Raw genomic sequence first — 26,089 nt, 5'->3', positions numbered from 1 at the left:
CGTTTTCAATTGCATTTGTCACTTGCATTATAAATAACGATCGATCAGCTCAAGTGTCGCGAGATTGTTCTTCGTGCAAATGTTGTTCTACGCGTACCTACATCACAAGCACGATATTAAGCCGGCAGCGACAAGCTGGATCTGATTAATTAGCGATCGTATGCGGGCAAGTTAATCTCGCGCTTTATCTGGAGGACTTTAATAGGTACCTCGCCATTCACCAGCTGCCGCTATACGGCTATACGCTGCACGGGACATGGTTACCCCACTTGTAGCAGTCTCCTATTAATTCAAAAGCCGTAGAAACATCCGTATTATCTTGTAATATCAATATACATTATTCTCTTATCTTTTTAATGCCTGCCAATATCAAATAATTAACACCGTTTGTTATTTCATGGTCAATTTGTTATTTCATGCGTCGCGGAGAAAATATAGTAGAAACGAAGAAAAAAATCGGGCAAGTGAAAGTATGCGAAATATCGCGTGCGTTAATTTTAATAACAAATTTTTTTCCCTCCATACGACGATGATCATCGTCATATTTTATAGCGGCTGTAAATTTACGACACCCGGTACGTAATCGATCGTGCGTCATTACGATCGAGCCGAGTTCTCCGAGTTTCTCACACCTGAGTTGAAGAGGACTAATAAGAAATCCTATAGGGACGGCCGCATGGCGAGATCACAACGTGGAGAGTCTCCGCGTTCACGCACGCACACGCACGCACGCACACGCACGCACGCGGTTGTGTGGCGCGCACGCATGGAGCGAAGACGAGAGATATAATGATGGCCGTGGCGTGCCCTATAGCGTGTAAACCATAAGAGATAATGTAACAGTGGAAGTTCGGCTGGCGCCACTCGTTATTTATACAGTGTGGTCGGCGAGAATGGGGTTTGTCGAGGGAGAGAGAAGAGGGATTTCTCCGAGTAGGGGGTGAGGGCCGGGAGACGCCCACTAAATTATTATTTGTTCTTGGCAAGTCATAAACGCCCGGAATTATACCGGAGCTACCACGAAGTCTTCTCGACCACAAAACTTTTGCCCGCTGTCCTTCGGAGCAGCAGGAAGTGATGAGGTCCGTTCAGCACTCGATATATATGTATATATATCTGCTTATTTCCTTCCAAGATCTTCATTTCGCGCTGTATAACGTCATGTGCTACAGTTTTTTCCCCCTCAAAGTCGTACACGTACCAAAAATTTCAGAGTACTGAAATAGATGATCTTTTATATCTTAAAGAATTTTATCATAAGATATAAAAGTTATTAATCCAATTATGTAATTTGAAAAATTACAAAAGCTGTGAGATGTGAAATAATTCTTTTGATTTCGAGTTGAGAACTGAGTTGAAACAAAGACACATGCGACGCTTTTCCATTTCGTCTAAATCGCACTCGTAATAAAAAGCTAGGATGAAAGGTTCGGAGAACTTTTGGTGGAGACGCGACTTGGGTATGTTCCGTCGATCCTCCTCTCTCGGATCCGGTTAAAAAAGTTGCTCGCTGCGGGGGTTCCCGTGAGAGGAGATGCGGCTGAAGGATGAAGGGAGAGAAGAAGCTCTCGAAACCCTGGCGATGCCAGAGAGCGGCGACTATCGGTTTCCCTATCGCGCTCGCTCATCTCTCTTTGGAGCCCTGTACGCGGGGCCCTACGGTAGAAAGGCGTATATAAACTCGGCCTTAACTGCTTTACGACGATCGTTTGTACCGATTTGTTCGACAAGAGTCTCGCGCAGTCGAGAGGAGTGAACAGGGCGGCAAGAAGGAGGAGAAGATGGAGGATAGGAAGGTGGCGGAGAGGTGACTCTCTTCTCCTTGCTCTTCTTGCATCTTTTTCTTTTACTCTCGGTTCACGAATAGATTTGTGTCCTGCCCTTGGTCGTCCCATAAACTCTCCTCTCCTCTCCTCTCGTCGTCTCCTTCTGTTCACCTCGCTGCACTCTTCTCCGATCTTTTCCGGGATGCTTCGCTTCCTCCTGACGTCGAAATGCTGAGAAGAACGGTTTGCGTATCGTTATGAGACGTGTCGATAAATTTGCGGGACGTAACAGCGTAAGCAGATTAAAATAACGACGCTGGAGGTGCACGCGATAATTTTGTAATATACGGCGCGATTGATTCATCGGGATTCGGGATGAAGAGGGGGGAGGGGGAGGGGGACGATGTTTGCGACGTGGCTGATTTATGGTGTAGTTTCGGGAGGATTTTTTAATTTCCTCGACGCGGCGTCTCTTTTGCGCAGAGTCGTACGGTTTCTTAAACCTATACTTTACATGCTTCTTACCTTGAAAAGCGTGAAAGACACGATAAACCGTGTCCTTGCAACTGGTGCTTCCGGAAGGAAGAGTAGAGAAGGAGGAACAAATCGTTGGTGTGATCTTCGACATTAGGGAATTTTTATTAAAACTTGCAGATTTCCATATCGACGAGACATATGTATAATTCGCATAAAAAATTATTGATTAATTCTAATTGCATACGGAAAAGAATCAAGCATAAGCAATGCTGCAAAAAGTTTTGGGTGGCACCCAGTTGGACACGGCTCAATTGGACACGAGCCACTCACAGCGCTTGAGACCACAAAGCTCCTAAGCACCGGTCGCTGTGATTGGTGGTGTCGAGCCGTGATCAATCGGACCCCAAAGTTTTGACATTCTATATATAACAACCGAGTTGGAACATTCTACGTAATTAATTTGATGATTCAACAGAGTGATTTTCAGATTTGTATCTAACTAAATTTTTAGATACTTCAACAAAATCGTTTTTTTTTCCGTGCATGCAAACTTTTGTTCCAAACAGGAGTCGTCTAGCATTGTTAAAGGCAAAAAAGCTCAATCGATTAATAATCTCTTAATAAAAATCTCTTAATAAGAAACTCACGGGGGGAGGACTTTTATATGTACCGCGTGTACGATTCGCGTGTCACCCGTTACATGGGCTGAGATCGACGAGAAGTTGAAGAAGGAGAGAAAGGCGATAAGGAGTATATATAAGAGCGGTATAAGAGATTGGCAGAGAGAGAGAGAGAGAGAGAGAAATGGGCATGCGAAAGAGGGACGCGAGAGCAAATTATCTGTGGGCGCGCAGCGCGGCTTAGCGATAAAATAAATTAACTTAAAGCTACCGGGTTGCGCGGGATTCTTTCGGTGGCGCGTCCCCGTCGTGTGTAATGACGCGCCGTAAATAACGATTCCCCCCTTTCGATTTATCGATGAGTGCGTGACGGTGGGGGCGGGGAGAATCGGTCCGAGCTCTTTGGCACGCTGCATGCTGCATAAAGGCGATGCGATGCGACGGGTATGCGCGTTACAGACGTTACGGTTGCCGTTGCCGTTGCCGTTGTCGGACGACGAGCATTATCCGTCCGCCGCGCTGCATCGTTACGCCTTACCGGGGAGCTCGTTCTCGCCAAGCTAATAACGAGGCTTCTTTTTCTACGGCCTCCGGCCACGACCCAGAGAAATCGTAACGATTAGTCGCGTAAAGTCGTAACGTTCCATCGGCACGTTGTTTGAATTTCTCACCGTCGCGAAAGAAACCGCGCACGTGAAGGGCTCGAGGCCTTTCTTAATTGCACCGTAAAAGAAATAAAAAAAATCCCATTCGAGCCTCGAAAATTTATAAATCAGTAAAAGTTGCGTTTGTACGACTACGATAAAATGAATTAAGTGTAGCTTTTGTTTTCTTGGATACATTGAGAAAAGTTTCCAGACTTTATCCGTTCAAAATGTAACAAACAGATATTTCCGATAAATTTTGATCGTATTTATAGGACTGTCCGATGAAATTTTCTAATATCTTATCGGATAGTCCAAAAATTTCATTAGACAGTCCTATAAATACGATCAAAATCTATCGGAAATTTTACATTTGTTTGTTACATTTTTTTTTTAAATATATTTAGATCATTTATTGTCAGTTATTCTCGCGTTTATTTATGCACCTTTAGCTTTTTGCTTTCTTCCCTAACAGTGCGTTCGCATTTATGGAAAAATGTCGGAAACACGAAACCAGCGTGTGTGAATCAATTGTAGTAAATAAGGCGTTGTGCAATTCATTCTCTCTCTCTCGTACGACAATCACATACACGAAGAGAATTTTCTTTTCAAATTTACCCTGAAAATATGGTAGTTGTGGTACAATACAATATTTTAAAGATTTTTACCATGCACTTCAATAAAATTAATCAAACTTATTTTATACTTTATTGCAGTTTTATTAATGAATGAGAGAGATATACATTAAAATTCTTCGAAATACAATGTTGTCCCACGACTATCATATTTTCAGGTTAAACTCTAAGAAAAAATTCTCTCCGTGTAACGATACATCGCGCGTCCGTCAGCGTCATAAATTCGCGGTTGGTTTCATCGAACCGACGGCGGGTGCAGTATCTCTATCGAGATATCGGCGCGACTCTCGCAACAGTAAAGAGACAGCAACGGCAATAGCAACAGCAACATGCACCTGTGTGCTTGCGCTGTCCCTTTTCTCTCCTATTTGTCGTCATTACTCATCGAAAATATCGTAAGAGATTTCATGAGGAGTGGTCCCTTCCCCCTCCCTCCCCCTTTCTCTCTCTCCTTATTTATGTCCACTCGACGAGGCTCTCAGATTATCTTTACATAACTACGATATTTGTACGAATGAGATTGTTTCATAGGAACCACTTTCGCCCAAGAATTTTACGTGAAAGAAAAGTTTCTTTATTCTTCTTTTGTTTCCATTATATAAGTTATAAGTAATGAATGGGTGACCGTATAGAGAGAGAGAAAAAGAAATAATTATAGATGTGATTGAATACTATTAATACCAACTGAAAATTTGGGGTTTCTTTTTTTAATAACTTTAATATATATCGGAGAAAATTAATCTCTGTGAAATACTTTGTTTCCCTTTCCTATTTTTGCCCAACATTGTGATCAATTATTTAACGAGAAATTATCTCACATTTCGTTGTATTAATAACGATCGGCGATCATCGCGACTATAGAAACTCGACGCAGTGAGGGTTTCGTCGAGCAAAGCAGTGTACGCATGTGTGCGGTATACACATATTCAATCGGTGTGCAACCGCACACCGTTTCTCCGATGTTTCTCCATCTCTTGTTAACGAGGCAGAAGCCATAGGGTCGGCACGAAACGTCGAAAGAACGCCCGAGGCTGCCGCGCGTTTAGATCGGGCCCTGGCGATAGAGCCATAACGCCGAAAATTAGCGCCGTTCGAGAAACAAATACGTGAGAAGGGAGAGGACAGTGGAGGTTTCGGTGGGACGACGAAGAAAGCTCACGCAATATCGCCGCGTGAGAGAAGAGGAGAGACGCGCGCGTGCGTGCGTGCGTGCGTGCGTGTGTGTGTGTATGTACACCGTGTCGACGATGAGACTGATGAGAGGATGCATGTGCACGCTCCGCTCGTCTCGTCGCGTCTCGTCGCGTCGCGTCGTCTCGTCGTTGTCGTGCTCTTGCACATCACCGCGGGCTCCTGAGGTTTCGTGGAAGCGATCTCTCTTCCACCTGCCGTACACCGCGGAAAGCGTAGTACCGGGCATGGATGTATACTGGGTGTTCCGGAAGTGCACCTCTGTGGTTAAACCCGAAACTGGCAAACCACTTCCGCGTGCGTGAGGCAAAATGCGGCGAGAGAGAGAGAGAGAGAGAGAGAGAAACGGTTTTGTTGAAGTATCTAACAATTTAGCTGAATGCAGATCTGAAAATAATTTTATTGGATTATCAAAATATTTAAATGCTTAAATATTTTTAGATTATGATATTGTGAAAAGTTTTAATTTAGAATTAACATTGTTAAACTGCAATGATTGCATGTTAACTGCAATCATTGCAGTTTATATATAAGTATCCTATATAATTATTTTAATGGTCCAAACAAAATTATTTTCAGATTTGTATCTAACTGAATTTTTAGATAGGTATTTCAGCAAAATCGTTCTTTCCGTGTAGATAAATTGTTTATCGAGATTCTAGAGCAAGTGCTCTAAGAATGTATAAAGAAAAAAAAGAATAGAAATATATATATATATATATATATATATAATAAACATATACATAATACTAAAATAATATATAAAGAAAATAAAAAAGAGATTAATAAGAAGCAGTAATTATAATTACAAAGAACATGTGAAAATGATATACTAAGAAGAAAGAGAGAGAGAGAGAGAGAGAGAGAGAGAGAGAGAGAGAGAGAGAGAAATTAGGGGAGAGAGAAAGAGAAACTTCAGTGATATGTACATATTTTTTTTAAATTGAAATGATCAAAATGAAGAAACAAAATGATGAAAATACATGTCACGTATTTCTGCACACATAATTAATATATCTATATGAATAATTAATATTTATATAACGTCCAATTAATTAAACGTATTTGCATATGCTAATTTTAGTTAAATTATGTGAGACATATATAGATTTAAAGTAACAATTAATCTGACAGGATTATACACCGTTATAAAAAGAATGGATCTATGCGATTGATCGTTAATTGCGATCATCGTGATCACCACGATCATTGTGTGCGGAGAGAATAAGGCATAAATTATATATCGATTAAAAAGATTAGCATCTCGCAACTTATTAGTGATGATATCCGCGATATAGGTTCGCGCACTGTGAATCGATCGAGAGTCTCGAAAATGAAAGTATACCATATGCCGTATGGGAATAAACTGACGCGGTGCACTTGGGAAGGAAAGAGAAAGAGAGGGAGATTGCTATGTGTAAAGCCCTTTGAACATTGTAGCGGGACGAAGAATTACAAACGAGGAAGAAACGCCGGATGATCGAATGTCGGACGGAGCAGGTGCCTCGGCAAAGTTACCCGTTTTACTTTACCGTCGCACTTTATTTTGTATTCTATTCCATTTCATTGCGCGATACCTCCGCAAATCAATCATAATCTGATATCGCCACGGTCGCCGTTATCGTTTTGCTCATGTAATTGTGTCGTCGTACCCCCTACATATTTAATAGCAATAATCGCAGAACATAAGCGTAGCACCGTATACATATGTACATAAATGAATAAAACGAACACCGTTGGCTTCTCATTTCACCTTAATACTTAATATTTCAACATAGACTTCGATATCGAGATTATTACATCACATTTTAATTTGTTCTGGCAAAACTTAAGAACAATAAGATTACGTATAATTTATACTGCTCTCTGGGAAATTTATATAAATTTCATAGACACCGAAAGATTACGTGATTTTTATTATCACCGCGGGTCTGCTCGAAATAGAAATGGTAGAAAAGAACGCCATTATCGGCCGAATTCTTTTAATCTGATATTCTTTTAATTTTCTTGAATACAATTTATCGTGCGCGCGATCGCTTCTTTTACGATGTAATTTTTAGTATTATTACCGGCATAGACATTGACGCGACGTCGACAATAGTCAAACGCGGTTCGATCTGGCACCTAATTTCTCGTTCTTCCCGACAGCAACATAAACTGATAATGAGGATACGGATCGTACCCAATAAATACTTCTGATGACTTGGTCGCTGCCATAAGGCTTCGGTCTTCAGACTTCGAAAACCCTTTCCTATAATCTACTGGAAGGAGGCTCACCATTAAAGTCAAACGGCGCCTTCTCGACTTCCTAAGGAATGCTATGCCCTTTTTTCTAAAGAAAACTATCTCTCCGGTTGAGCATTCAAAATAAACATTATTATGAAAAAAATCTTCAATTGATTTTGATATTTATTTTTTATTATTCAAGTGAGTTTAAGGTATTACATTTAAAACAATGATACAAATATATAAAACACGCATATTATGTCAATAAATTTGATTTTACTTTCGTATTTAATATACATAAATATATATAATGCATAAAACCGTTTAAAAAAAGCGTTACAGAGATAGAGAGAGCTATAAAAAGATCGTATGAAGGAACACACACTTATACTTTGGGTTGCTTTGACCTATTACAACACGTAACGAACGGTGGTCTCGATCGGCAGTGTGTCCCCAAATTTGGATCAGGGAAATGTGGTAGTCGTATGTCACTCGGGACAAACGGACAGCTGCTTTCGATCGGTGGCAAATATCTTATCGGACCGTTTCGTGTGACGATACGTCGTCGTTAAATGTGGAGGTTGAGAAAAGAAGGAACTGCGGTGAAAACGAAATCTCTCAAAGGCGCATTTATCAGACGATTTACAGCTTTCAGCAATTTCTTGCGGTGACAACGACCGGTTCGTAATTTGTTTGCCCGTATTGTCACTCATTAGCAGATATATCAGCTAAGAGTTATGTACAACGGAAAAGAAGGTCGCGTTGTGTCGCGAGAAATCGACACCATGTCGCTTCTATGATATATGAGACAACCGGATGAATCTTAACCATGAGTGTGATTTCAGAGTGATAACATATAGGTACGCCCGATTTTTTAAAGTCTCATTTGTAATCATCAAATAATGTAGCGCCGTCCCAGTATTTTGGATATCTGCGTCCAGATTCCGTGTCATATATTTTTTATCGCTTTTATGTATTTTCGCAACAATTAAATTCAGGTATGAATATATGTATATCTGTTAGAAGATGGTTGTTTACACACGTCTCTGACTGATTTTTTAATCAATTCAAAACAGATCAATAATGCATCGTATCATTGATTAATTTGATATAATCTGATGTGAATTAATTAAAGATTACGACGCTCACGCAAAACGTTTAGGAAAATTTGTAGCGTGTCCGTCTGAATTTTTATTTTTTTAATTGCTCCAAGTTAAATACCGTCGGATTGTAAGTTGTTCGTCTTTGAATTATATAAGACGCAAGCATAATTCCTATTATAATTTTGTTCCCTGCTATTGATTTAATGCCGTTGCAAAGACGGGCCGGACGTGATATTACGAAATAACGTATTTCGCGAGGCGAAAATAAAATATCTTAGCGTTATACAATCGAGCGATCACATAGTCGTCGAATAGATATTAGCGTCCCGTAGCATTTGCTTAGCGATGCACCGCCGACAGCACTTACGTTCTTCGCAAGATTCTCGTGTCTCCTCCCGCGGGATATTTTGGCTCACATAGCGCGGATAATCCGGCTTAATGTCCTCCTTGACGTGAATGAGAACGGCGCTCGTTTATCGCGAGCGAATGCGCCGAGATCTTGTCCTGTCCTCGCTCGCGCCGAAATTCGATGGAGAATGTCTCAACGGACATACAGTAGGCAGATGCTACCAGAAATCCCATTGATACTTTTGATGTCGCGAAACGAACGACTGACCCTGCTTGGTAATCGTCTTCAATCGATATTCGGTAGTTATTCGCGAGATCTTTTTTTCTAATAGTTGATTAATTTTATTTTTGCTCTGTGTATTTATGATGAATTTGAAAAACTTATCAAATAATTTTTCTCCATTATTTGACGTTCTTATTTTATTCTTTAAAGACTTTTACAGTCAATAGTTTACTTTTTATTCGTTTACTTATTGAAAAAATGATTTATTATACATTTGATCAAACACATAGCACATCCTTGCCCTTAAATTGAAGCGAAGAATTAGGAGTTAGAAATTTTTTTGTTTGCTGTTATTAATGACTATTTATTGCTGAACTTATAGAACTTAAACGTACCGAGACTCCTTGTTTTGTATACTGTTGTCTTTAAATATATACATCGTAATGTCTCGAGGTCTGTTAATATATTTTTTAAACTTGAGCTCTTAGCAGCTAATCATGGTAATGAAATTTTTTGTTGCAAAAAATTCAACATTGAAATGTGCCAACTAGTTTGAAGGTATAATAGCGGTTCTTAAATATTTTTATAAAATTCTATAATTTCGGTGCGATGGAACTTGGAATCATATTACAAAGGAAGTAACAGTATGTTGAACACTTTTTGTGATAGACATAAGTATTTTATTGGTAATATATTATGTGCTAGATGTAAATATATTCTAATAAATATAATGATATAAACGTGTAACATTTTAATCTTACGTCTATAATCATTATTGTTGAATTGTATTAGTTTTTACTACGAAAATTTTGGAATCATGATAACGATACGAGTATGATGTATCTTATACATTTAAACGTGTAGTATATAGTGTTATATTTTTGGAAAACTCACACATATGAAAGCACTTATTACACATTTGGATTTGAAGTGTACATATGAGCCCCTTATTTTTCCTAATTTTGGACTTATGCCACTTATCAATTAAGGGGCTCATATAATGATACTAATTAATCAAAGTGCATGTATTATATATTATTTTTTAGATTTTTCAAAGAAGCATTTACAATACAAAAAAGTATTCAGCATTATATACTACATTAATTTTTATTATACATGATTGGCGCGTGCAGGACGATAGATATATAAGCACAACTCCGATGTAATCCCTCGTATGGAATCTCGATGCGCGGCTCTTCTCAAGAAAAACATGTCGCACGTAATTTTCATTGTAAAACCGGCGAGCTACATGTCCGGATTCCGTTGAAAAACGTGAATCCGAGCGACGATTTTCCAGATTTTCTTTCGAGCGACGCCGGTCATGCGTCCTCCTCTTCGTCGGGCGAATATAATTCCTCCATGCGCACCTCGACCGAACACACCTTGACGATTCGTCGTCGGTCTAGCCCGGGGAACGGAGTCTCCGGTCCGGTTTTTACTCCAGGGAACGTGTGCCTCGAAAGCCAACGGCGCGGCGCGTCCGCTGTCTGACAGCGGCTGGGATTGACTCATGCACGTTTCTATTCCGACCTTTCAGGATTTACCAGATGTCGCCGACGTGACTCGCGGCCGCGTGACGTTCCTTGTGCGAGTGCACGCGTTTCATCCCTTTCGAGCTCGTTTCAGGAGCGAGGACCTCCGAGCCGGAACCGCTTCTTGCGCGAGAGACGAGAATTCGTTTTTCGCGAATTCTAGAATAAATGTGTTCTAAATTAAAATTTAATGTTTTTATATGTCGGAAATATATCGCACATTATTTATGTGTTTTGCAGAAATAATGATAAATTATTTATTTTCGGATCACGTGTGCAGATACATATTATGTTTCTGTCAATTATATTATGATGTAAGAAAATAGGTGTATAACATTGTGCATAATAGTGGTAACATATTGGAACAGCCAATCAAATTTGGGTCTAAATGCACTCGCTTATTACGCATTCACGGGAATGTTATATTTGTCTTATTACATAAATTATCCTAGGATAACACATAAACGCGATATGAGTCTAACGTACGACAGTAAGATAAAGCGCGATAGCTGCAAATTGCATGATGTTTAATTTAAGTAAAAATAAGTTAGCTCATTTAATCGAGCAAGCGATCTAATCGAAGTGTACGTGTTGATCGGGGGTCTAGGCAGATGTTTCCTCAGATGAAGTTTCGAGTTTCCGGTCTGGATGCCAAGGCCAAGTACATCCTTCTACTGGACATTGTCGCCGCCGATGACTACAGATACAAGTTCCACAACAGGTAGAGGTTTTGTGTGGTGTAGGAAAAATAAAGGTGGACTCATAAAAATGTAAATGTCGCGGATAACTCGTGTTAACGATCTCGAGCATTTTCTAAACTACGATTTCTTAACATGTACGACACCGACTTTTATATCTGTATTTTTTTTTGTGTCTTTTTTTACTTTTAATATTCGAAAATCTTCTTAAACACAGATAGCTCTGTAGAACAGAATTAATGTTTTCTCACTTGTCGAGATCGTTAAAATTGGTTGTCCGATTAACATCGCCGTATCCGGAGACGTTGATTTTAAGCACGGCTCTCCGTTTTCACGGAGAACGTTAAACTTAGCAGTGAACGGCAAAACTAATGTACGGTGTGTCTTTTTGCGATTGCAAAATTGTTCGCAGACGCATGTTTCCCGCGTATAAAGTGAGGGTGTTCGGATTAGACAAGCAGGCTAGCTACATACTTCTAATGGACATCGTGGCATCGGACGAATGCCGATATAAATTTCACAACAGGTGATACTTTGTGCGATCGTAGCGATTCTGGATCATTCTTTTTAATTACGAATTAAAATTCTTATATACATTAATAGTTGGAAAACTTTTTGGAAGGTACATTTAATTAAACATTTCTTTGGCATAAAAAGTACTGTAGATAATTTTCGGAATTTTGAAATAATGATCCTGGATTGGTCCCAATCGCGAATAATACTATCTGTACCAGGAAACTCTCCTGAAATATAAGTGTGGAGCGTGCGCTGCGAACAATTCCTCATACTCGTCGAAGATAATTTAATTATTTGTAATTCTGTGCAACCTTTTCGCGATCTTAAATATGATTAATTCAATCCGCCGTGCGTAACAAATCCACGTTGAATTTCTGCATTTTTTGTGTGAAAAATCGGTTATGGACAATACACATTGAAAATTTATTTTTAAATGTTTAATTAGTAAATATCTATTTTTTTGTGTTCTTGTGAACGAAGCAATATTTATAAAAAAAATAATAATAATAATGAATGTTTGATTCTCTCGCAGAAGTGCCACATAAGGGACGGTCCCATGGGAAATTATTTCGACTTGTATGGGAATCGCAAGCCTTCACATTAGTTAACCGAGATGCTTCGTGAATTTCATTTCTCTGTATTTCTCAAAAATTTCCGTGCATATATACGTTCCAAATAAATATTATAATTCTCTAAAAATTTTGTTAAACAGTCGCGCGTTAATAATCATTATCATATTTATCGCGATTTGTGATTTAAAAATAACTTTCGCGTATTTGCTCGTTTTCGTTTAAAGTTTCTCTCGAATTTGGCCCAGCGCAAATATTTGCTTAGCTACAAAAGTGAACAACCGTGTATTTCTTTCACGTACTTTCGCGCACTTTTCGACGACGGCACGGCACCGGAAACTTTTTCGCAACAGACGTCGACTTGTTCCGACAGAGGGACTCGATTAGCGCTCTCCATCTTGAGAAAACTCTTACGAGGCATCTCGGTTACCGATGTTCGGACGATCGAAACGCAGATCACAATGAACGATTACATCACGTCGGCGACCGCAGCCACTTTGGAACTCGTCGGACGAGTTCTTCCTTCGATCCTTTGCGCTCGAGTTTGACCCACCTGCGACGACGGGAAAGAATACGAACGGTGGACACGCCTCTCTTAAAAGACAACAATCGTGTCTGGTTGATGCTCGCGGCGAGTCGGAGCTACTCAAGCCAAGGAGGAACACTAAACAATTCGAACCTTCTTTCGGCTCGTTCTAGTAGATCATCGGTTTTGTCGTCTGAGTTGAGAGATGCTTAAGCGAGTTACCATTGCCCTGCGAGAAAATTGTTGGAATCTGCTCGATTATCGGAAACACGATTAGCACGGTTCTCGCTTATATTATATAATTCTAATCGAATCTAGCTAGATATATTAAATAAAAAAAACCAACCAATGAATTATAATCTACTTTAAATAATTCGTTTCGGCATGGTGGACGTAAATTAAAAATATTCCCCATAGACTCTGTTTCGTTTGAGATGTAAAAGCTAAATCAACTATACGAGACAGAAATTGATGTTGAAATAAATTATAATCTATTCTATCGGACATTTTTTTATGGTCTGCATTTCGATCCGAGCGATTTGTCCTAAATAACGATGAAGAGCATTTCTCGATATCTTCATCGTTGTTGAGGCATGTTGTTTACATGGCGAATTGCTTCCGGTAACTTTCTAATACATTCTTACGCGTGTTACGAGCAGTAGGTGGATGGTAGCGGGTAAGGCGGACCCGGAAATGCCGAAGAGGATGTACATACATCCGGACTCGCCCAGCAGCGGCGAACAGTGGATGCAGAAGGTCGTGAGCTTCCACAAACTCAAGCTCACCAACAACATCAGCGACAAGCACGGCTTTGTAAGTACTGTACGTAACGCCAACCAAACAATTACTTACTTACTAGCTACTCTAAGCTTACTCCTTTAGTTTGCAATTAATCGCTAACTTGAACCTGCCTGAAACGTGTGTGACAGGCAGATTCAAAATTGCGAAACGGCCGCAATTGTATATGCATGCGATACTTTTCGCAATAAATTTTTCACAACGATGACGATCGATGAAACACAAATATTATTCGATCTGTTTAATTCTATGTCAAGTCTGGAAAGAAAGTATCTCATCAAGATATGACATTTTTATATCGATAAAGAGAGCTGACGCTTTGCCTAATTAATCCAATTTTAAGGTATACCGGCTTTTATGTTCGTATAATAATCCTCGCGTTAATCGCATATACACGAGTGAAGAGGCCGAAATTCGCGAAATCGATCGAAAAACCGGAAACAGAGCAGTCGCGTTCCTTCACAACGGCCCTGACGGACCCCGTCAAGCGCGCGCGATCGGATTTCTGCGCGGATACCTAACCGCAGTGTAATCCTGGGATTAAGTTATCGCGATGGATTTCGCCGTCAAGTAGTTTCACTCTTTCCCCCGCGCTTCTCGTCCGCTTCGCGCTCCTCTTATTCGTCTTCTTCCTCTCTATTAGCCTCGGCCGCCTGTCCCCTTAGTTCCCCCTCCCCCTGCCCCCCTCTGTCCCCTCCCCTTCGTTCCCGTCTTTTCTTTCTTTTCGACGCGAGGTGCGCGGAAGCCAGCATTAACTAAAGACGAAGCCTGTCCCCTTTCTGCGGCTATGGCGGTTCTGTCTCTTTCCCTATATACCTCGTCCTTTTTTTTGCGAATCCTTTTTGCGGCAGCCCGTCGGCGTCCTTTGAAGGATCTTGCATCGCTGGCTCGTGAAATCTAGTCCTCCTTACCCAGAGCCAACCCGATGTCAATGGCTGGCTGTCGTGCAGTGCGTGGCAGATCGACCTTTGTTAAAACCACTCCTCTGCCTCCTCTTCTCTCTCTCTCTCTCTCTCTCTCTCTCTCTCCCCCTCCCTCCCTCCCTCCCTCCCTTTCTCTCTCTCCCCCTACTTCCTTCCTTCTAATCTTCTTTTTCTTTCGACGTCTCTCTTTCTCTTTCATGCGTAAACACTCGCATAAACACGTCTTCGCGTGAAGAGAGAAAAGCGAATGAGTACTTATAAGAGAGTGAGATGAATACGAGGATGTGTGAATGAAGGAAGAGAGAAAGAGGGCGAGAGAGAGAGAGAGAGAGAGAGAGAGAGAGAGAGAGAAGAGGAGCTAGAGAGAAAAAGTGAAAAGGAGAGGCAAGGACAACGAACAGATTGTCGTCGAAAGGTAATGTGGCCACGACATTATGCATGGTTCACCTACAACGTATGATGGAGAGCAGCGGGCGTACGTCTTCCGTCCTTAAGGGCTCCCTCTCTCTCTTTTTTCTCTATATCTCGGTAGAGAGACAGGATCCAGTTTGTGCACGAGCCCAGAAAATACCTCTCGAAAATATCTCCCCTTTCTGGCCGCGGCTAATAGATGACAGCCCTTTTCACCTGGTCCAACCCTTTCCAGATTTACGAATGATTTGGTTCAGAAGAGTCTTTTGAAGGATTATATATTTTTTCACGCTATCTCAAAAGCGATGTCTATAAAAGCGATGCATATGAATACAAACTTGTTAAGAAAAGTGAGGATAGTTGCTTATCAGTTTAATGAAAAGTGCGTGATTTATTTTTTTTTTCGTATATGAAATTTGGAAAAATAAACTTAAGAGTGTGCGACAATCTTGACGTAACACGTAGCTTCGTATGGATAACAAATATGTCGATGGCCCGGGTTTTTATTTTATGTATGCGTTCATTTTTTGAAGATTTACTAAAGAAGGCAAAAGAAAATTGATTAGGAAAATCACTTTGGTCTAATTAATGTTTTCCGGGATGTTGCTGTAGAAAGAATTTGTACTAAAAATTTGCACTTTAAATATTATCTGTTCGAAATAGTGCTGCTAAAAAGGCTTCTTTCTCAGAGCTGTTTAAACAAATTACATAATCACAATTTCACTCTCTCTATAATGTGTATAATATGATAGAAATAACATTGAAAAAAAAAATGTAGGCGCAAGTTGAATGTAAGACAAAAATTATTACTGGTTTCCAAATCCAACGTACTTTATCAAAAAATAATGTATCTTTATATCTATATAATTATCTTGTATAGCAATGAGTCAACAGTATTAAAACCGCTTTAGAAAGTTTTATTTACAGTACAGTATAGTTAAAATGTATGTCGTATTCCCAGATCCAGAATTCGCTGTTACTTTTTCTATACGTACACGAGTCGAGATAATAAAAAGTAGAAGCATTGGACTAACAATAAATTTGAAGAATCATTACGAAACTTGACTTCGGGTTTAACTCGAAGTTTTGTGGAGATTTAATCGTCTACCTATTTAGGAAAGGCGGTTGAAGGCTTTTGAAGGAAAAGTGAGAAGAAGCGAAAAATTAGCACAAATATCCTTTTGACTCTAATCCTAGTGTTACGCGAAGGGTGGAAGGGATGACGATGCACCGGGCCTTTTGTCGGGAAATCCTAACGTGCAAACAAAAACGAGACACTACGGCCGAGTCCTTCCGAGATGTCTTCGAGAGCAATCCTAAAGGAAGGCCTAGGTCCGCGAGTAAATATCGGTGAAAGGCTGTCGAGGACCGCAAACAGGAAACTGACGGTGCGTTACCAGAACGGTTGGTGGCATCCTGGCGACGACAGCGGTTGAAAGGACCTCGTTACTCCCGTTTTAAAGCGACACCGCGTGCGCTTCTTCAGGTGCTAGTAAGCATTAAGCGTGGGAATATTTGACAGGATGAAAGTCGTAGGAGCGGAACTGTTTTTTAAATAGAAGCAGACATATATTGAAATATATGTAGTCCCATGATACATTCTACGTTTCATAAATAAATGCAATGATACGCTTTAAGAAATGTTTAAGAAATGTCATAAAAAGTAATTAGCATCTGAATCGACAGAAAGGCAAAATGTATAAGATTCATAAAAATTATTAGACATAAAATTTCACCTAATTTAATGGAAAATGTCAATATTTATTTATTCCATGTTATTTTAATCGTTATTTATTTAAAAATAAGTTTTGTTTGTGTAAAATGAGTACGATGCGAGATTTTTTCTTTGGCAATGATATAACAGGTTCACGGATACCACCGCTCTTTATTAATTGTCGCCAATCGTCTCTTTCTTTTTCGGCTAAAAAGCGTTATCATCATTACGGCTTCCCGCTAATGAAGTAGTTCGATTTGGCGAGCGATTCGCCTCGCCGCAGGACACCCGAAATACTGGAAATACTGGAATCACGAGTGACCAATTCCTTCACGTCAGAGATTATCTTTTAGACGCATTCTCTCGCTTCGGTTGCATCTTCTCGACACGATGCTTTCAATCGCCCTTACTTCGCGTACTTTAGACGATTTCATTACTTAAACATTATTCTCTAATCATATTTCTTCAAAAGTCATCGTTGTCGTTTGCACACAAAAGTCTGCCGGGATGATATTTGTGAAGCGTTCCTGTAAAATAAGCACTTACGTGTTAAAATATTACGTCTTAAAATTTGATGTTTTTATCGAAAAGTGGACACTTTTATCGGCATGTTTCGTGTATTTACATAATTCTTCCGGTATCTAATGCAATCTAATACTAAATTCCCAGCTATAAAATGAATCTTGTTTTATTCAAATGTTAGTATGGTGTACATGTATCGATTCGCAATAATCTTTTATTTCATTTTTCTTCCGCATCTAAATACACTCGTCCATCGTGACCTACATCCAACGAATGACATTCTGATGAATCGTCTGGCGAAGTAGGTACATACAGCCGAGAAACTATTTCATAGGCGCGAAATTTCGGTATCGTTCGATACGTGCTCGACATATCGCTCGGAATTCCGTTCGAAATCAATTTTCAATTTTCGCCCGGCCGCGTGCACGGACACAGGCACAGACACGGACACAGCGCGGCAGCGGATGCATTCATACCGCGTGCGCGCGCGCACGCAAAAAAAACATCGAGAAAACGGGGGTGAATTTCTTTTTCAATTTTCCGAAAAAAATTAAAATGGGGAACAATCGGTCTGTCGAACGGAGAGCGACCGAAACTCGATCAAATGTGCCTCGCAGCTTTAATTATCCAGCGCCCAGCGGCGGAGCTTACAGAAGCACGGTCGAACGGCGCTCGTGATTTGTTTAGTAATGGATACGTGCCTGTAGTAGTGTTCGTTAGTTGACATTCAGCGATAGACCGATATGGGACGCGGCTTATCCGAGAGATAGCATTTCCCATCTGCCTGCCTCGCCGCTCGCGCCGCACTCTGCCTCTCCCATGCATGATTGTCCTCCCGCGGCATTTGCCCTGCGCATTCCATTTCCACATAAGGATCGAGATCGCGTTCTAAGTTAATATTTCATAAAATCTCTGCATTACGACATAAGTTTCGATTATTTATCCGCGAGAAACAAAGATCGCGGCTCTCATAATAACGGCTTACATGTGTATTCGCACCGCGCGGCCGCGTGCAAATAGGACACGCGGTTATCCGCAAGCCGCGCACGCTCTTGTATAGTAGCTCTTGTACAACGCGAGAAGACGCACGAATCATATCGGGTTATACATTAGATAGCCGGTCTCGTGCGAGGTTAGTTGCGTGCGTCGCGTCAGTCGCGTGCGTCGCGTCGCGTCGCGTCGCGTCGCGTGCACGCATATACGCACACTTGTTCATTATGATGGCTTCGCGTGTCTGAGGCGTCGTGCATGCATGCGTGTGAGCTTCGATTCTCGGCGGTGGCTCGGGAGCCATTTTGCTGTCCGCTGGGCGAGCAACACCGATTCGATACGTGTCGTGTCGCGGACATTAAAGCCTGGCCGCGCGCACTGCATGAGGATTAGTCACGAAAATTGCAACGAGATTGCGCGCGATTTGCATCGCGCGACTCATCCGCACGCGGAAGTTGCGCGCGCGGTTATCAATGCGGAACATGCGTGAAAGATATGCTTACCTCATTGATTCTGCAGCCCACGATGATTCTTTAATAGGTATCTTCTTCTTTTTGAACTTAACCGTTCATCCTCCTTTTTTCTCTTCTTGTTGAAGAGAAAAGAGGAAATAAAGTACTGTGCAAGAAGTTTAAGCAAAAAGAACAGGTCTTGTGTGTATAAGTATGTTACGGACATAGATATACGCAAGAAAATGCATGAAAAAGAAGAAAAGGGAGACACTTTCTTTTCTAAATTTTGATAAGAAGAAATTGTGAACATTTTTCATTTTTAAGATGAAAAGTTAAATGCTTATTAGCCAAAGCGTGTCATGTAGTTGTGCGTCAGTAACTAAAAATTTGATCTGAGAATAATTTTGTTGGACGTAATCAAAATGATTACGTAGGCATCTCAAGTATGATAAGCATGTTGCAAAAAATTTTAACATTTCAGCAACAAGTTTGAGCGTTTATGTAACTATTGCAGTCCCAGACAAAATTATTTTCAAATCTATATCTATATATAGCTAAAATTTTACATATTATCTTATTAAGTATCTTAAGTTTTGTGTAAAGATAAATTTTGCCCCTCCCTCTCCTCCTGACTGAAATTCTAGGAACGGGACTCAGACGTTACTTTATATTAGATTTAACGCAAATTATATATATATACACAGTCGCAAATGAGACCGTATTTATATCTGCGCTCGCACACCGTTGACAATTATGATGGTCGCGACTTTTGCAATTTGCATAAGTTATCGCTGTCTGAAGAGATCATTCCGGTTTTATAGGTACGCATTTGGTCATTATTTACGGCGTATAAATTGGCGTTTAATATTCTCCGTATGTTTCGAAAACGCCGGTATCCTTGCGCCCCGCACGCACATCAGGAATCCGTATATCGCTTTGTTCTCAGCACCACTCGTATTAATTATCAACCAAGTGTATCCTTTATGTTTTACTGACATACGCACTTTGTGTCCCGTATTTTTCAAGTTCATTAATATGACTCGCAACTCACCCGTGCTTTTATTACACTACCAACAGTTGTACACCCTTTGCCTTTAACTTTATCATGCATTTTATTTATTTACATATTGATAAGCTTTCGTTAGAAAATATCACACGATGAGCGATAAATAAAATCAATTCAGTGAAATATTTGTTCGCTTTTCTACATATTGTTTTCTCAATTTAAATCTTGATTTTTTTTCCCCTCTTTTAATCGCAGCACCGATTTTTTTTGGTACCGCATTCTTTTATATAATTTTCAATTCTCATCTTATCGAGTAGTATTGAACCTACGTCACGCCCATTTTCAGACTTGTGTAAAAAACCGGCTTGCTTCGCACGCAGGTATTACTAAATCATTTGCCCGCGGCTGAGTTTCGCACGCACTCCGCAAATTTCCCTGGGGGTTCGCCCTCCGGCAACAATCGAGCGCGAATTCTACTACGAATTCTAGTCTATACGAGAAGAAAAGAGATCCCCACTTGGCGTGTTATCGTTCGACGAAGCTGATATTTCGGTACAGTCGAAAGAAAACTGGTGCGTTTCTTTGTTGAGTGGTTACCCTTTTCTCTCTCTCGCTCTCTTTGTTTTCTTTTTTTTTCTTATTCTCATTTTATATATATATCTCGGATCGATTTTCGTAGCTAGAGGGTATGTCGGTGTGTAAATTCCTTAATAAACGGGCAATTAACAACAGATAAGTATCTGTAATAGCTAACAAGTTAAATCTTAGCATGATTGAAGAATGTATATCGAAAATATATACGCCCCCACCCCTATCTTCTCTTTCAATACCCTATACTTTCGACGTCGCATACCGCCCGTTTGCTCGGCTTCAACATTTACTTAAGACACTCTGAATTAACGAGCGCGCGCTCATTTGCAGCTTCATGGCAGCCGCGGCGGGCTGATTCCAACGTGACCTAGCTATCTCTTAAAATTTTATGATTCTCGAGAAACCGAGGTGACTGTTCGCCACAACGCAACGTGACGCGCGCACGCACCGCGTGCCCATCCGTGTTTGGCCTGAGAGAAACTTGGTTCTCGGATTAAACGGCGATTAACGATCGTGCATTCCGTATCAAGACATCATCGTGTATCATCCGCGGCGGCCCAAGTACGAAGACTGCGCTGTGGTGCCGGGCAATTTGCGTCCGTCGAGCGAGAAACGGGCGTGGAATCCGGTTGAGCCGCCGCGGTGGCTCCTGATCGTTATAATAAATGGGATAATGACATAACGGGCATGCCAGGATCGAGAATGCGCCCGGGTTCTAACGTCGTAATTATTACTTTCGGCTCGTTCGTTCGCTCGATGTTCTCCCTCGTTCACCATATCCTTTCGTGTCTTTTCCTCGCGACTATGCGAGAACGCTGTGCTTTCCTCTAGGATGCACCACGTCACCGAAATTGCACGCTCGTAGAAGGAAAGACTGGTGCAGTTTGGGCGGCTACGAAATGGACAATAACAGTCTACATTTAAATACGTTACAAGATACGCGAACTATTTTCCTGTGTGTGATTTGTATGGACAAAGACATAAGGTACGCAGAAGAACTTGCAAGTCTTACTTGCAAGGTAGACTCGCTTCCTACTTTCGAAGCAAAGTCTTCGTTTAATGAAAACTAAACTTTACTTATGATGCGTGGACGTAATGTTCATCGGTTCGACAGGTGAAAACTCAAAGAAGGAAGTAGACAACTGTTATAACAGTTGCAACATTTACACGTAAGTAAGCAAGTTGATGAGTGAAGAGGCGTTCGCCAACTGTCGACTATTCTTTGCTTTATTCACTTATATGCAGTGCTTCTCTGCGGTCCTCTATGGGAATAACGAGTTTAATGAACTTTATGTACAACGCAAAGAGATCAATGAGAAATATCTGAATATCAAACATGATTAAACTAAAAATGTCCAAATGATGCAGAAAGAGACAAAAATGGATATAAGCATGTAGCTAAGTAATAAGAAACAAATATCAAAGAAAAATTCAAATATCATAAGATGCACAACAGGAATATGGAAAGAACAATTTTGTTCAAATATAAAAAATTTTAAAATTAGCTAGACATAGGTCTGAAAATAATTTTGTTGGATTATTAAAATAATTACATAGAGAAATTTTAAGCAATGCTGTAAAAAGTTTTGGCGTTCTAGCAAACAGTTTGATTGTTCTACATGATTATTTTGATGGTTCAAACAAAATTTTTTCAGATCTGTATCTAAATTTCTAGATACTTTAGTAAAATTGTCTCTTCTATGAGGGTTACATGAATATTGAATAAAGAATATAAAGTCGCAGTTAATTCTGCTGCAAATTATGACGACGGTAATCCTTTCAGAGCTTTGTCTTTTTTTTTCACGCCGCTTTAACAAACAGCCCTCCTTCCCGACGTTCGTTAATCAATGACCGCGTATGCCATACTTGTTTGTCGAACGACTAACCGACTATCTTCTATTTTCCGTGTCTTAATGCCGGCACGACGTTCCCTATATTATAAGTGACACTCGGTGAGCAATTTAACGAGCAACGAGAAATCCATGATGCGGATTTTATTACCGCCAAGTTGGAGTCATATCATTGGAGTGGTTGATGAAGCGAAGGAGTAAATGAGTTCGGTATTTGGGACAAAACGCTCCATTTGAAATCTCGGATTGTTTAGAGTTAAAAAACACGTACCGATTTTTCTTGATAAATTTTCAAATCGAATAGTTTAGATTTGACGAAGATGTATGCCTAGCTTACAACATCATAGGACATTGATAATAAAAAACTTTTTTTATTCTTAACCCTTACTGTACTATATACAATTTAATGCCTCATCCATACTATCAAGGGTCACTAGAATCTCTTCGTTTTTTCACCTCTTCAAAATAATTCAAAAAATCTCTAAAAATTCACCAACATACTTTCAACTTTCCAGAATAAATATTGACTCTTTATTTTGGAAAATAATAAAATGTAGTATAATTTATAATTACCAAAAGACTCAAAGAAACTTGCACAGGAATCGCTCGGTCACTAGTTATCCATATTAGTATGATAAGGGTTAATATCTCTCTGTGAAGAAAATAAATCTCTTCAAGAAGGTATCTATCTGATACTTCCGGTCTCTGATATTTTTGCTTCGCGTAGTCGCGGTGAAACTCATTTCCCGCATGTAAAAATCCACGCTTTAATATTCAGTTTGTAGGTCGTTACGTGGATACGTCACCTGTCGTGTTTCCGACTGAAAATTTCACGATCGAGCGCGCGCGGCTGCTTTCGGATTCGCCTAGTTCCGCAGCTGTCGGCGTCATTGTTCTTTAGGCTAGCGATTTTTCGCAAAACTCGCCTGCGATATCTTGGCGAATGCCGGAGAACGCAAAGTTCGAGTATGTCGCAAGCGTGACAGCTGTCACTCAACGGGCATGCATCATCCATGAAGTTGGCGTATTATTCCAACTAGCGGCATTTATTTCGCAAGGTCGATTATTTCACGCGCGTTAGAACTTACTAACTGTCCGTCCTGACAGCGAAACCAGCCATTCTCTACTTCCAGCAATCTAATCGAATCGATGAATTTTCCACAAGCGTTCGCATTACGACGACACTGAATAATCGAGCGTTTTACGGAATCCCGAATGTGTAATTGCACGCCTGAGGACAGACGTGAGGCTCGTTACGCGCAGATTTAATATCACGCAGACCACCTCTAATCGCATCTTTATCGTAAATCGTCATCTATCTGCAGTCTCGTTAAATGCAATTATTATCTCATATTTCTTTGCTCGCATCTTTATTTTTTATCGTCCAAAAAAATGAAAGTAAATAATAAAAAATAATAGTAAGGATCAAGCCATTATTCATCATTTGCTATACGTAATTGTTTAACCTAGCGTGAGATGGAATTAGCGATTAAATTAGAATGAAATGGAAGAGCGCAAAAATCGAGCCTCGCGGCATTTTCCGATTTCGCCAGCGGAGACGTGGTTGAGAGGAAGCCATAAATTGATCTTAACGAAAAGAGACGAGAGTTCGGGTGAAGTTGAAACGAGATAGGAATGAGTTTCGTTGGGGTCACCGATGGATTTCCACGGTAAGCTCTGTCTCCCTTTCTCTCCCTTTCTCCCCCCTCCTCTCTCTCTCTTTCTTTCTGCCTGTCTGTATATGTGGTAGGACGCCGAAGGGCGCGTAGAGAGATAGAGTAGGTCGGTTTAATAGAATCGAACAGGCGGTAAGGCGATCTCGGACGATCTGTCTTTTGCCAGTGAACGGCCCAATCGAAACCCTCCTGGCGACGTCTAACGCGACATTTCCTCACCCCGCTCAACCATACCTCTTAACATTGGCAAACAACCTTCGTACAATGTCCGCGAGCCGTTTCATAGGGTAAGACGCGCCCTCGCGATCTGAAAGTGATGGATTTCTCGTGATACTCCTTGTTACAAGGTAAACGATGGCGACGATAAACGCTATTTTGTTCAAGGACAAAATACTTCAATTCTTTCAAATGTATAAAAAAAAAGGAATGTCCAAACATTCAAGAAAATAGTGCAATATAAAAATACGCGAGTTTTCAGAACATGGAAGGTATACAAAATGACTGTTTGTAGACACGTATCAACTTTGTTTTTATATTTAACCCTCCATCGACTATGTTAGACTTTAAAGGTATAGTTGATTTTTTAATTGTGAACTCTGGCAAATATCAATTTAAATCTGTAAAAGTAAAATAAAAAATACGTAAAATAAAAAAAATACGTAAAATACAATCCAATTTCTGTCCTAATAAAAACTCGTTGTTAAAACTATCATAAGTATGTAAAAATTTTTCAAATGTTTATACAGCCCGGAGTATATAGTATATAAAAATCTGCACTGAGAAGTTTGAAGAAGCCAGGTTGAGGACAAAGAATGAAAATTTCACATTGTCAACGAAGGGTTAATTATTTATTAAACGAGATTATATAATTTATGTCGCCTTATTATCGGTACATATCCGTGCCTTTGACGTTTTCTTCAATTCTTCCTTGTCGAATCGAGCTGAGAAGTACTTTCGCACGACTCGAGAAGAAAAAATTCGGAAGCTAAAGGGACGTTAACGAAGCACAGAAAAAACACAAAAAAAAGCAGGTAGGGAAGGAATGCGATATTCTTATTCTTAGTAGGTAGTTTCACGATGTTATACCGTTTGCTCACTTTTTTCCGCGGTTAGACGACGTCGTCGCACGCGCAGTGGAAACGAAGCAAAGAAAGTAAAATTAAAAGGTACGCCCGACGCGGGAGGGGTAGCTGCCAAGCGGTTTAAAGAAAAAGCACAGTTCTTTTCTTACCGCTCTTCCAATGAAGAACGAACGTTCTTCCGTTTACGAGACTCGCGATAAAGAGGAAATGAAACCACGTGCGGTTATCATTCGCACGGATAGCAGTTTTTTTTAATTTTCTTCAACGTGGCTACGTGCAATTTTTCGAACACGCGGATCTAAACTTGATAATAATAAGCTCAAGTCAAAAGCGCGCAAATCCTTTTTTAAGCTGCGCGATGCACGCAAATTTCACCCGTATTTGAATATTAATTAGTCTTTATGTCTTGACGCGTAAATATCGAAATATGTTGGCAAATGCACGGAACGCGATCTAGAATATTTACCGCATTCGAAACCGCTAGAAACAAAATTAGAAAAAAAAAACGAGATAGTTATTCCGTGCACGTCGGTGATATTCGACTGGATAATTGCGCGCGGTGAATCAGATTGTTCGTCGTATCTCTTTGTTGAAATTCGCATTTTCGCCCGTTTTGCGGAGCAGCGAAATGAACGCCGCGCGATTTTCGGGCAGGCGAATTTTCCGCGCGGCACCCCGTGAAATTTTCGGCGCCAGCCGCGGGATATCATTTCCACGACCTTACCGGAGGCAAAGTAAATTTCGCCGGCATTTTCTCCGAGGGCAGTGGCAGGAAGGGAGGAGGAGCGTGTTTTTTTTTTCATTTTGTTTTCTGTTTTGGATATTTCCATTGCTGTTCGCAACGCGAATGCAGCGGAGTGTCCCACGTGCGCGTGAGTGCGCGTTATATCGGGGTGTGTCGAATCCGGACGCCCTGAGTCTCGCGGCAAATTGAAAAAAAAATTGGATACCGACCGGCTGTTGAGCTCTCTATTGCCATTCTATTAAAAAATACCGGCGG

General features: G+C 40.5%; 1 protein-coding gene across 1 annotated transcript in view; it reads left to right on the top strand.

Moving 5' to 3' along the window:
• Positions 1–26,089, top strand: part of LOC108766850 (optomotor-blind protein) — an 85,975-nt gene that overhangs the window by 16,393 nt on the left and 43,493 nt on the right. Inside the window, exons 2-3 of the mRNA XM_018516381.1 lie at positions 11,373–11,486; positions 13,734–13,887. Coding sequence (XP_018371883.1) covers positions 11,373–11,486; positions 13,734–13,887 — 268 coding nt within the window. The remainder of the gene's footprint in view (positions 1–11,372; positions 11,487–13,733; positions 13,888–26,089) is intronic.

This window comes from Trachymyrmex cornetzi, unplaced genomic scaffold (assembly GCF_001594075.2).
Source record: "Trachymyrmex cornetzi isolate Tcor2-1 unplaced genomic scaffold, Tcor1.1 scaffold637, whole genome shotgun sequence".
In the NCBI taxonomy this organism is placed as follows: Eukaryota; Metazoa; Arthropoda; class Insecta; order Hymenoptera; family Formicidae; genus Trachymyrmex; species Trachymyrmex cornetzi.
Note: the sequence above shows the minus strand (reverse complement) of the source record. Positions and strands in the feature narration are given on the sequence as shown.